At 34.5% G+C, this 13,714-nt stretch overlaps 1 protein-coding gene across 8 annotated transcripts in view; it reads left to right on the top strand.

Annotated features, from left to right (window-relative positions):
* The window catches only part of SYT1 (synaptotagmin 1), a 724,462-nt gene that overhangs the window by 607,454 nt on the left and 103,294 nt on the right, over positions 1–13,714 (top strand). For all 8 annotated transcript variants that reach the window (XM_051963226.1, XM_051963233.1, XM_051963231.1 and 5 more), the window contains one exon: positions 1,452–1,569. In XM_051963226.1, the coding sequence (XP_051819186.1) occupies positions 1,452–1,569 (118 nt within the window). The remainder of the gene's footprint in view (positions 1–1,451; positions 1,570–13,714) is intronic.

Genomic DNA, 13,714 nt, shown 5'->3' on the forward strand with positions numbered 1-13,714 from the left:
TTAACAGTGAAAATAAATAATGATATTTGGGAAGAGGGGAAGGGGATGAAGAGAATGTTAGGAGTAGGGGTCAAAAATGATTGGTCTATTCTGTCATTTAGTGGAAAAAACGAAATTGACTTCTTTATCCACATTTTTTGCAATCCAACTAGAGTTCTCTTCATCAATAAATACAATATTAAATGATAGCCATCTCTAGAGGGAGGGGAAAGAAGAAAGAAATTAAAAAGAAATTTACATGATAATTGTTATATATCTAAAAGGAATAGCAAGTTATGCATAATAGATTTTCAGTTTCACATAGAATTGTCTTTTTATTATAAGTGTCTTAGAAATGCTTATTTTATTCCATTAATTAAAAATAAAATTAATGTTAAAAATAAATGCAATCTAATACATTTGTTAAATACATATTGGCCTTTTTCTATAAATTACAAACCCAGAGGGTAATGAAAAGGATAGATTTAATTAAAACTGAGTTCAAATCACAGCTCTCCCAATTCATCTGTGTAGCATTGTGAGGGTCATTTCTCTTTATGGAGTTCCAATTTTCTCATCTGTAAAATGAATGGAATAAGCTATATGATATAAGAATATCATCCAGAATTGGTGAAGTCAAAGGTATGCTAACAAATGTTTAACAACCAACTTATTTTTGGGGGGGGAGGAAGGAAATAGGTTACATATGTACAGTGTACATTTAGATTCAATCTGCATTATTCACAATTTTCTCTATCACTTTCTTAAGTGTAGACAAACAACAAAACAATAAAGTCCTGATTTGTAGCATTTGACAGTTTCAAGATGCAAATGTTCACATTCAAAATTTAACAATTGTATAATCTCAATCCACTTTTACCCTAACTAAAGCCCAAACCTTAGCAAATTGATCCTATTACAAAATAAAAGGCTATTTATCTTGGTTTTCTTTTTTGAGCTAGAATAATGGCAAGATCATCCAAAGAATTCTGTGATACTTTTCACTCCTTAAATGCCATCATGGTTTCAGTTTTTTACACTGTTGACTTTAAAATGTGTATTAATGGTTTAATTTCAAAATTTGTATTAATGGTTTCTTCCAGTATGGGAGGAGTGTAAGAGCTCCCTCTGCTGAGGTAGATGGTATCCATTCTTCCCATATTAGAGAATTATCTGAGGCTTAGAATGGTTAAATAAGTTGCTAATTTAAAAAGATCATAAAACTAGGAGTCTCCCATATCCAAATATAGTCTTAATATCCATCATATTGATAAATATTAGAAATAAAAAATAATTGGACTTAAAAACTATTTGAAATGAACTGAAACTAGTAGTGTCAGATTTAACTCCCTAAGATTTTATAGATTTTGACATGATTCTTATTCTCACAATGTTTGTAAATTATATTTTAAAAACATGTTCCTGCTCTTTTGTTTAAAAAATAACAAATAGGTTTTTATTTGTTTTTACAGCAAGAGAAGCTGGGTGATATCTGTTTCTCCCTCCGCTATGTACCCACTGCTGGCAAGCTGACTGTTGTCATCCTTGAAGCAAAGAATCTGAAGAAGATGGACGTGGGCGGCTTATCCGGTGAGTGTACAATTGATGTCTTTAGTGCCAGTACTGAGAGTTGAGATGTGAGAATCCCCTTCTGGTGGGTGCAGGTTCAACGTGAAAGAATTCATGAACCTGAAATATTAGTGGCAAAAAAGAAAGTTTTATTATTGATACTACAGAAGTCAGCTTTGCTACAAAGACTGACTTCCTCAGTGGCAAAGTCCTGGCAGAGAAATAAAGGTCTTAGCAGAGAAATCCTGGTAGAGAAATAAAAGGCATTATTGATGAGAAGAGAATGTCTTCACAGTGGGCAGGAGTCCGGGCAGGCAACTGTGCCAAGGAGAGATTCTTTGACAAGGCATAATCCTGCTTTGGACATTCTGCAAGAAATGAGTTTAAAATTGCTTTTTAATAGGATGTGTGACACTGAAATTTCAAATGAATGAGATTCCTTCAATGTTGTCACTGCCCCCGGGCCTAAATTTCCAGTTGAATGAGACCACTTAAGTTCCAGCTACTAGGAGTGGTCCTGGACTAATTTTCAGCTCAATAGAGGATACAGCTACTCAATAGAAATATCAGGTCCAGATCTCTAGCTAAATGAGATCACTTAAATTTGAATTAAGTAGGGACTGGTCCTGGACCAATCTTAAGGAAACCACTTAACTACCCCAAAGGGTGGATCTTTCTCAGAGGAGAGTTTCTCAGAGTTCAATCCCATGGCTTCCCACCAAAGTCAGAGAGGACAGTTTCAGGTTCCCCCATCACAATGTCTGTCAATAGTGAATATGCTGCCAATGACCCCAACACATGCTATTCATTACCCAGTATATATTACTGTAAGCTTTTCATTTTTGTTTGTCTTTTATCAGGTTATTTTTGGGGGTGTTTGGAAGTGAAAGAAAGAAGCAGAGGGGAAAGTTCTCCCACTCATGCTGAATACATTCTTTTATTTAAGACTTGTTGCATAAGTATATGCCCATACATAGTTAAAATTACCTCCTGAATGATTTAGGACTTAGAACATATACTAGAAAATCCCTGCTTGATAGTGGATTATCAAACTAATATGTTTTACTGTTGCCTAAAGATCAGTTCATGAAAGGAAAAGGGGGGCTAACCTATTACATTTTCTGCGCAAACCAATCTATTATTGCTGAGCCAAAGCATGTTGTTGCATAGCAGTGAGATCTTTGTCTCTCCTTGGAAATAGGACGTTCACAAGCAAACTCCATTCTATTCTCCCCATCCCCCATCCTTTCCCATATAATTTGAGTTAGAGAATTAATATAGTATAGTGACTAGAAAACTAACCACAGAGTCAAGAAGATATGTGTTCAAATCCTATTCCTTTAATTTGCTGGATAAGTCACTAAGCCATTATTTTTGTTTGTTTGTTTATTTAATCATTTTCAGTCCTGTCCAACTCCTAGTAAATTCTTTGGGGCTTTCTTGGCTCAGATAATGGAATACTTTGCCATTTTTTCCTCCAGTTCATTTTATAGATGAGGAAACTGAAGCAAACAGGATTAAATTTCCTAGGTTTCATATAGCTATTCAGTTCCTGATGCCTCATTTTTCATGTGACTGTGTGTATGTGTTTGTATGTATGTGTGTATGTGTGTATATGTCTGGCATATAATAAATGCTTAACAAAGATTTTTTGATTGACTACCACCACATTTCAGAAGAGTTGTCATATGCATTCAATGGAAAGGTACTTCCACTATAAGCATATTGGTATGACCGGATTAATTGTATTTCAAACTTTTTAGAAAATCATGAGGGAAAAGATAACTGATTTTTTTTTTGACCTAGTTCTTATCCTTTGTGTCACATGTACCTACTATGGAACATTTATTATTATTTTATACATATTTATTAATGAACATTATTCATTATTATACATATTAATAACACTTGGTATTATTAAGAATCTTATTAAGGTTACAATTCTTTGTATAAGGAAGCAGGTTGGTCCTTTTTTATAAGCAAACTTAGGCTAACTGCAATAGGCTATGAGAACACAATTTGAAGAGCGCACATTCTGAGAGCTACTGAGACATGCTGACACAGAGCTTCACTTATTGGTTCATTAACTTACCAACTAATGTGTCAGTTTCTCCCCTGAGCTCATGTTACTTCCCAGTTATGTACTAGGCACCTTTGAGGACTACATGAATTCCTTCAAGTTACCACAACTTGTTTAGTATCTTACTGTTTCAGTGTGCCTAAGAGTAATTTAGAAGCAGAAGATACAGCTCCCTCTAAGAATATAAAAGAGTATTTAATGAACCCAGATGTGAGAGATGCAGAGATGTTTGTCTTCACAAGAGTAATTCATTCCCAGGGCACTATTCAGTATTCAGAAATAGTATCTTTAGAATGCTTTTTAATGCCTTTCTCTTCCTCCCACTTCTTACCAGCTGTCAGGTCCTGCCAATTGGTTTGTTGCTGTTGTTATTCAGTCATTTCAGTCATGTTCAATTTTTCATGACCCCATTTTGGGTTTTCTTGTCAAAGATACAGGAGTGGTTTGTCATTCTACAATGACAATGAGCTCTAACTCATTTCATAAATGAGGAAACTGAGGCAAACAAGCTTATGTAGCTTGTCCAGGGTCACAGAGCTAACGAGTATCTGACCCTTCTATGGACTTAGGAAAATGAGATTTCCTCATTCTAAGCCTAGTGTTCTATTCTGGTTGGCTTGATTATTGTTGTTGTTGTTGTAGCTCCTTTCTAACCCTCAGCACAATCCAAGCTTAGAACTTTATTGTCTTATTCCAAGATGACATGACAGTAAGTAAGACCACCTAATAAATTTCCTGCTTTAAAGCTCTCATTCTCTATGTATAATATCACCATTTTGATTTCTGATTGAACTATAATTTCTTTGGAATAAGACACTCTCAGGTGAGAAAGCTCCCACTACCAATTTAGTTAGGAACTTTCTCTGCAACTTAGAGTCTAGGAATCTCAATTTATCTCACTGAATCTGGGAGCACCTAGTCTGCATTCAGGAACATTGGAACACAGCCTCATACACTAGCTCAGTGACTGTGAACAATTCACCTCGTATCTGCCTCAGTTTCCTCAATTGTAAAGTGACATTCATAATAGAACTTATCTCTCAGAATTATTGTGAGAATCAAATAAGACAATATTTAAACTCTTTAGCACTGCCTTATATATAGGAAGCACACAGTAAATACTTGTGTCCTTTCTTCCTTCCTCTTGAACCTTGTCAGTGCCCTGTAAGTCAATCCTTTATAGATGATCCACCCAAACTATAAAGGCCCTTCCTCTACTTCCCTCAACATTATTTCAATATCTAGGCAACACATGACCCATCAGTTGATCTCTTACTCTCATCTTCTCAGTAGCCAGAATCTGAAACAAGGTGCTAAGTCAGTGGAATTGATAGAGACAATTGTTATCTAATTTAGCATGGTGCTTAATAGTTCTCTAGTTCTTACTTAGTACTTACTATAGTTCTACAAGATTCACACCTTTGATTAGAGACCATATAAGCTCGGACAAGCTCAGCCAGAATCAGAACTGGAAGACAGAGACTGTGGTGGCAGTCTTCCTGCCTCCCCGACAGAGACCAAGATACATTCAGGAGGACCTCAAGAAGCTGGCAGAAGCAGAAAAGACAAAGGACTGGCCACAGGAGCTTAAGCCCATGAAACCAAGCAGAGAGACAGACCTCTAAGAAAGCTAACTGGGCCCCAGGAAAGGAGACAAGACTTTGAAAGAAACAATAAAGGATTTGGACTTTAACACCTGGCTGCACTTGTGGTGATTACTGAACTGAAACGAAGGCTGCCTCCAGAGACCCCAAACTCCAACAAGAGAACATTACATTTTAGAGAAGAACATTACAGTAGCCCATCTTGTTTTCTAGCCATATATTTTTCTGATGACATTCCTAAAAAATGTCAACTATTCTGAAAGTAGATGAGGGGAAGCACTCATGCAAGGAAGGAAGAAAAGGAAATAAGCACGTTCTACATGCCAGACATTTTGCTAAATGCTTCACAAACATTATTACATTAATTTCAAGGCTTTTCTGCTATTTTGTTCATTTAAACTTTCGTGTTATTGACTTCTAAATGGATATTGAATCTTCATTCTCTATAGATCCACATTAATATAATTATAATATACATACTTCCATGCCTCTCTCATGTTCTTCCATTAACAAACTTCACTGGGCTTCTCACATCTATATTCACTTAATTCTCACTTTCCTATCAATAAATAGCCTTTATGTAAGGCAAATGTATACATTTCTTTATTCCAAACATGGGGTTTCTAAACAAGAATAGCTACCCTCTTTCTCAAATATCATACTGTTTTGAAAACTTAAGAAATCTGACGTTTTCTAATCAGATTCTACTTTGTCCTTACATTTCAAAATTAGAAGTCCAACTGTGTTTTCAACTGCAAATTAGATAAAAAACAGTTATTTCTAACTGTAAAAAAAAAATCACATTATCTTAGTTTGTAAATGACTGGAGAGCTTTTACCACAATATTTTCCTTTCAACTTCAATTTACCACAGTAAGTGCAATATTAGCAAATTGAAAGCTAATGTTTTAGGGTAGAAGCTCTGTCTAGTCATGAGTTGTTATGTACTAATAATCACATGGGGATTTTTTTGCAATGTTAATAATACTAATTTAGTTTTTAGTACAAAAAATAGTGCTATCACACATGGGTTTTCTTCTCCTTTTTCTAATAGTAGTTTTTCCAATTACATGTAAAAACAAATTTTAATATTTGTTTTCAAAATTTTTTTGAATTCCCAATTTTCTCCCTCCCTCTTTAAGATAGTAAGAAATTTAATATAGGGTATATATGTGTAATAATGTAAAATCCATTTCCATATTAGTCATGTTGTGAAGGAAAAAACAGATCAAAACAGAAAAAAGTAAAAATAGTATACTTCAATCTGCATTCAGACTTTATCAGTTCTTTCTCTGGATATGTATAGCACCATTTTTTATGATGAGAATTTTGGATGTATCTTGGATCATTGAATTGTTGAGAAAAACTAAGCTAATCATAATTGACCATGACACAGTATTGCTGTTACTATATATAATATTCTCCTAGTTTACTCACTTCATATCAATTCATGTGTTTTCAAGTTTTTCTGAAATCTGCCTATTTGTCATTTCTTATAGCACAATAGTATTCCTCCAGTATATCCATATACCACAACTTGTTCAGCCATTCTCAATTGATGGGCATCCCCTCAATTTCCAATTCTTTGTCACTCCAAAAAGAGCTGCTATAAACATTTTTATACATATGGTTCCTTTCCCCTTTTTTATGATCTCTTTGGGATACAGACCTACTAGTGCTATTGCTGTTATCAAAGGGTATGAACAGTTTGATTGCCCTTTGGATGGGTTTTGTTTTTCTTTTCTTTTTTCTAGTGATATAAGGAAGAAAAGGAGAGAAAAATATTTTTTGTTAAATAAAAGGAATATGTTTTTTAAGTGCTATGGCTTAACAAAAAAAACATTATTGATTTTATAAATGCAGGACATGAATTCGAATCCTGATTCTACCATTTGTTAATTGTGTGATTTTTTTAACAAATACTTAACCTCAAGGAACCTCAATTTCCTCATCTACGAAATTAGGAATGAATTTTTCTGTTTCTAATATCCCTTGCAATTCTAAATCTGATTCCATATTATCTCACTCTTATAATAGGAAACAGTTGAAATTCACTTTGGATAGGCTATAACCAGTTACACTGGAGAAAAAAACTAATTACAAATCTATTTAAACTCTTCTGAGTTTCAGTAGTTTAAAAAAAAAAATGGAAGAGTAGATTCAAAATGACTGACATTACAAAGGTACAAAGCACTAAAGTTCTCAACTTACTACATTGATATAACATAGCCCTACATTCCTAATAGGAGATTTAGGACCATGTGCTATCTTCTTGGAAATATTTCAGCATTACATGGGATAAGATAGGCAAATTATTCTAACAAAGGTTGTTCTTAAGGTGAAGAAATTCAAATAGCTTTATAAGCAGCAAGGCTGATTGTAATTTAAATAACTCTTTATTGGAAGTATTTGGTCCATGAAATACTATATCTGACTGGCTGTGAGGAATACTAAAGAAGGTATTTTTTACATAGAAAAGAAGAAAAGAAGTTAGACAAAGTAAACTCTCATATTTCCTTCAACAATACGATTTCATGGTACTAAATCAAGAATAAAACAAACCATATACTCAGTGAGAAAAAAAACATTTCTGTCTTCTCTTATTGTCACAGTTTTCCTTGAGTACTCATTGACTGAGTAAACTAGAGAGAGTGTTTGGATGTAATTATCGTTACTTATAAAGAAATGATTTACAGAATGATGCAAGGGAAATGGTTATCTCTTCAAACAAGCATTCAGAATTCACAACTTGTCTAGGAGCCCAAGATAATAGAATTTAGAATATGTAGGATCTTGGGTTATTCATTCTCAGAACACAGTACCCTTTCAAGTAGCTTTTTATAATAGTGAAAAATGAAGATATTAACTGCACCCTTTCTGAGAGATCATGCTAAGTGTTGGGTAAATGCTGTCTCTTTTGAAACCTAGACTATTTAATTGATTGTGAGAGAAAGATATGGTAACAGGGAAATAGAAGCATCAATAATCGATCTGTTTATATTTAAAGATTTCTGATTTAGATACTATCTAGTCCAATCCCTTCCATTCACTTTACAGATGAGAAAATTGATACCCAGGGAGAGAAAATAATTTGCCCCAGGGTCCCAAAGATAATTAGTTTTAGAGTTGGTATCTGAATCCAGACCTTCTGCCTCCCTAATGCATTCTCTTTTTACATTTCATTGAATATAAGCTTAGTACTGAAACCCTTTATTTATTTCTGCCCTTTTGCCTTCCCTACCCTCACACATCCTATTATATACCATGATTACATCATTTCAACCACTCTTGTAACATTTTTATACTCTCCAGATTAAAAATTAAAACACTTTGATATTTTAGAAATATAATTGATGTTCTTATTAATTATTAGTATTATTTCCCCTTAGATATTCAAAATTTTATTATGGGTATGCTGTGCTACCCATTGGGAAAAAAGAAAGATTGATATAATATTGCATTTGTCCTAAAGGCAATAACAGTTTTATAGGCCAGGTAAGAAATATGTACAAATAAATAACAGAAAATAGAATTTGATCACTATTGATCGGAGAAATGCAAATTAAAACAACTCTGAGATACTACTACACACCTCTCAGATTGGCTAAGATGACAGGAAAAGATAATGACTTGGAGGGGATGTGGGAAAACTGGGACACTGCTACGTTGTTGGTGGAATTGTGAACATATCCAGCCATTCTGGAGAGCAATTTGGAACTATGCTCAAAAAGTTATCAAACTGTGCATACCCTTTGATCCAACAGTGTTTCTACTGAGTTTGTATTCCAGAGATTGTGGGGCTAGCTAGGTGGCGCAATGGACAGAGCACCATCCCTGAAGTTAGGAGGACTTGAGTTCAAATGTGATCTCAGAGAATTAACACTGCCCATGTCCTAGCTATGTGCCCCTGGGCAAGTCATTTGACCCCAATTGCCTCAGCAAAAAGAAAAAAAATGACATCTTAAAGGAGGGAAAGGGACCCAGATGTGCAAAAATGTTTGTGGCAGCTCTTTTGTAGTGGCAAAAAACTGGAAACCTAGTGGATGCCTGTAATGTTCTCAGTTTTCTGATGGTCTCTGGGGCAGCCTTCTTTTCAGTTCAGTAATCACCACAAAAATAGCCAGGTGTTAAAGTCCAAATTCTTTATTGTCTCCTTGGCCTGGTGTTCAGCTAGCTTTCTCATGACCTTCAGAAGGGATTTGGTTTCAGTGGAGAAATGAAGGAGGAGAGCCTGCCACCAAGGTGGTGTAAGATGGGATGAATGAATCTGAGTCCAGGGACTCGTGCTTCAGCCTGCAGTCTGCTTATCTTCTCTAGCTCTGACCCTGGCTGGGTTTGTCCCAGCTTATATGCTCTATGCTGAGTATAAACCAATTGTTATATCACTAGGAATCACATTATTTGTTGTAAGATTTAATCAATCATACCGAACTTAGAGAACTATTAATCACCATGCTAAACTAGATAATCCTTGTCTCATCAATTCCACTGACTTAACATCTTGTAAGAATCCTTATTTCAGAATTCTGGCCCATAACAGATGCCTATTAGTTGGGGAATGGCTTAATAAGTTATATTATATGAGTGTTATGGAATATTATTGTTCTATAGGAAATAATCAGCAAGATGATTTTAGAGAGGCCTGGGGAGACTTACATGAATTGATGCTAAGTAAAATGAGTAGAACCAGGAGATCACTGTAAATGGCAATAACAAGATTACATGATTATCAATTCTGATGGACATAGCTCTTTCCAACAATGAGATAACTGATACCAGTTTCAGTGATCTTGTGATGAAAAGAGTCATCTACAGGCAGAGAGAGGATTGTGGGAACTGATTGTGGACCACAACATAGCATTTTCACTCTTTCTGTGGTTGCTTACTTGCATTTTGTTTTCTTTTTCAGTTTTTTTCTTTTTGATCTGATTTTTCTTGTGAAGCAAGTTAACTGTATAAATGTGTATACATATATTGGATTTAACATATATTTTAACATATTTTACATGTATTGGATTACCTGCCATCTAGGGGAAGGGGTGGTGGAAAGGAAAGGAAAATTTTGAACACAAGATTTGCAAAGTTCAATGTTGAAAAATTACCCATTCATATGTTTTGTAAACAAAAAACTTTAATAAATATATAAAACTAAAATAGATCTTTTAAAAAAGAAAATAGAATTTGAAAGGTACATTTAAAAGGTACAAATGGAATTTTAAAAGTTAATTTTTAAAATGGAAATTATTTCTAAGCTGAGAGAATCTGTAAAGGTTTCCTGTAAAGGAGGTATTGTATTGAATTGAGATTTTAAGTATAGATAGATATTCTTTCTCCTGCCTTATGTCCATTCTATATACATAATGGCAGAAGTAGTCCCAGTATCTCTTTTGGAATCTTTTTTGGCAGCTGCTGTTGTACACCCACCATTGGAACAGAAAGCATAGCAAGCAACACCACACAGTTTTTTGCTGTTACATGAACAAAAAACCAAGTAGCCAAAAGTGGAGCCAACAAATGAAATGGGAAAGACTTCTCTGAGCCAATTGGATCACAGGATGCAAATCAATTTGGCTCCAGTTCCCAGATCAGGCAGGAGTATGCAAATGAAATGGCAGAGTATTTGAGTTAATGAACCATCAATATGCAAATAACCTGGCAGTGATGTCAGAAGGCTTCATTATAATTTTAGTCTTGGAGATTATAATGTAAAATTAATTCTGGGATATTTTAGAGTATCTAATTAATTGTTGATCTAGTTCTTAGATATGAACTCTGATTTAGAAAAAAAATTCCTTCATTCATGAAACTTGAAATGAGAACACCATAAAAATACAAAATAGTTAGCCTAGAAGGACTCCCTAGGCAAATCACTTCTCTGGGATTCAATTTCCTCATCTGTAAAACAAGGATAATATTAGTACCTCTCTCACAGGATTGCTTTAAGGATCAATTGAAATATTATAAAGTATTTTGCAAACCTTCAAGAATAGAAAAAATTATTATTATTTTTATTCTTTCACAATGTTTCTAGAAAAATATTCCTTTATGCATATATCTCATCATGTCATTTCTCTGTTCAAAAATCTCTATTGTTTTTCTCTTCCAAGTAAAGTTCCTGTTTCTTTATCTGGTATTCAGGGCATTTAACAATCTAATAGCAGCCTTTCTTTGTAGGGTTTTTTACTGCCCTCCAGACACTTTATTCTCCTAGCCTCTTTTTTCCTGGATATAATCTATATTTCTTCTCTGTTTATTAACTTCCAAATTCATATCTATCCTTTAATGAGAATTAAATATTATTTCTTCCATGAAGTCTTTTGTTGGCAATAGAGAAAACTCAGCATGTAATTTTGTTTTTACCTGTTTGGGGTCTTATTCCACAACCCAACTACTTATTTTTGAAAACCACTGTATAAACCACCATCTTTTATGTGAAGTCTTATAACCATCTCCTAGATTAGCACATATTTGTCATTTTATCTTCCATTTTAGCCTATATAGAAATGAAATGCAGAACAGGCAATTTTCAATGGAGTAGTCAGGACTAAGGGCCAAGATGAAATAATCATATCAGTGCCTCTTAAAAGATGGGGGACAGTGGAGACTAAGTAAAGAGAGTTGGACCAAGAAGCACATGGAATCATGAATTTGGAGTTTGAAGTCATCTCAAAAGCATCTTTCCCAATCCCTTCATTCTGGGAATTGACACCCAGACATCTCTCACAACTTCCCTAAAGTCACCCACATAATAAATGGCAGATAAACATTTGAAATCAAATCTTTTGCTCAGTAATCAAGCACATGTTCCACTGAGCCAGGTTAAGCTGTAGTGTGCCAAAGGTGATCATGGCACCTGGCAAAGAGGGGGCTGAAGGTAAATTTTACCTATTTGTCTACAATTAGCTCTAGAAAGGAATGTATAACAAAATATGTAGTAATAATGTGAAATCTTCCTGGACATACAAAATATCATGGAAACATTGTAGCTGGAAATGCCAGACTTAATTTTTTTTAATTTATGGAAGAAAAAAAATTTCCATAACATAATACAATAAAAGGATGTGAAATTTCAAATCTATTATCAAATATACAACAAAATTATGATATAAATTTCTTTTTACCCTTCTTTTCTACTTTCCCCAGAGAAAACTAGCATTAGCCACATATACACATACACACATATGTGTATGTGTGTATGCGTATATATTTATATATATAGGTAAAATTATTATATATACTTCTATTTACCAGTTCTTCCTCTGGATATAGTGTTTTTCTTCATACGTTCTTTTTTAGGGTTTCTTTCTCCCATAACCTTAAATTTTAAAAGATGATTGCAATATGGAACTGGAAATCTGCTATGTACAACTTGCTATTCCTTTCAAATATACAACAAAATTATCATGTGAATTTCTTTTTTTTCCCCTTTCTTTCTACCTTCCCCAGAGAAGGCTGCCATTAGACATAAATAGGTGTGTGTGTGTGTGTGTGTGTGTGTATAATATAAAATTATTCTATACATATTTCTGCTTATGATTTCTCTCTCTGGATACAGATAGTGTCTGTCATTGTTGTCAGGCTATACAAACAAAACCGCAAGAGGGAGAACCAGATAGTTTCTATTTCATAGGTGTGGGAACTACCTCTACAAATAAATTTAGCAACTGGTCTTTTGTTGAGTAGATATTTTTAAATATTTGCCCAAGGCTCAGAGAAATTGTGATTTAAATATGGTCACCTAGCTAGCAAGTGTCAGACAGGATCAAACTGAGATAGGAAAAAATCAACAAAAATGGGTAAATAGTGAGGTGATCCAAAAATAATTTCTGAGACTCATTTAACCTATCTATTGAGGAATCTGTTGTACCTGGTTTGCAGGAATAGTGATAATAACTTTTTTTTTTTGGTATTTTTATTGGTATACTCAACTCGTGGATGAAATTACTTTCCCTGGAAGTTAGTCTTAGAGAACTGTCTAAATCACTGCAACCTTGTGACCTTGCTTAGCCTCAGAGAGCCATTATGTATCAGAAGCAGGACAAGAACCCAGATTTTCATGGCTTCAGTGCCAAAAGGGGAGAGGAGAGAAGAAAAGAAGAGAAGAGAAGGAGAGAAGATGAGGAGAAAAGAGAGAAAAAGTCAGAAAAGGGAAGAGAAAAGGACAGGAGAGAAAAGGACAGGAGAGAAGAAGAAAGGAGAAGGGAAAAAAGAGAGGAGAAAATGTGAGGGAAGAAGATAAGAGATGAGGGGAAAGAAGGGAGGGGGACGGAAAGGAAAGAGAAGAAAAGAAAGAGGAGGGAAAGAGAGAAAAGAAAGTCTCCCATCAAAAGTCTCCTATCACTTGTTCTTAGAGCCATCTTTCTGGCCCAAAATTTCCACTGCTCCCTTTTCTAAGAATTAATCAAAATTTTTTTAGAATTCATTTCAAAATTTGGCCAGGAATCAAACTGAAGCTCCCTTGTGGATGATCAATATTTAAAAGG

This window comes from Antechinus flavipes, chromosome 5 (assembly GCF_016432865.1).
Source record: "Antechinus flavipes isolate AdamAnt ecotype Samford, QLD, Australia chromosome 5, AdamAnt_v2, whole genome shotgun sequence".
NCBI classification, from domain to species: Eukaryota; Metazoa; Chordata; class Mammalia; order Dasyuromorphia; family Dasyuridae; genus Antechinus; species Antechinus flavipes.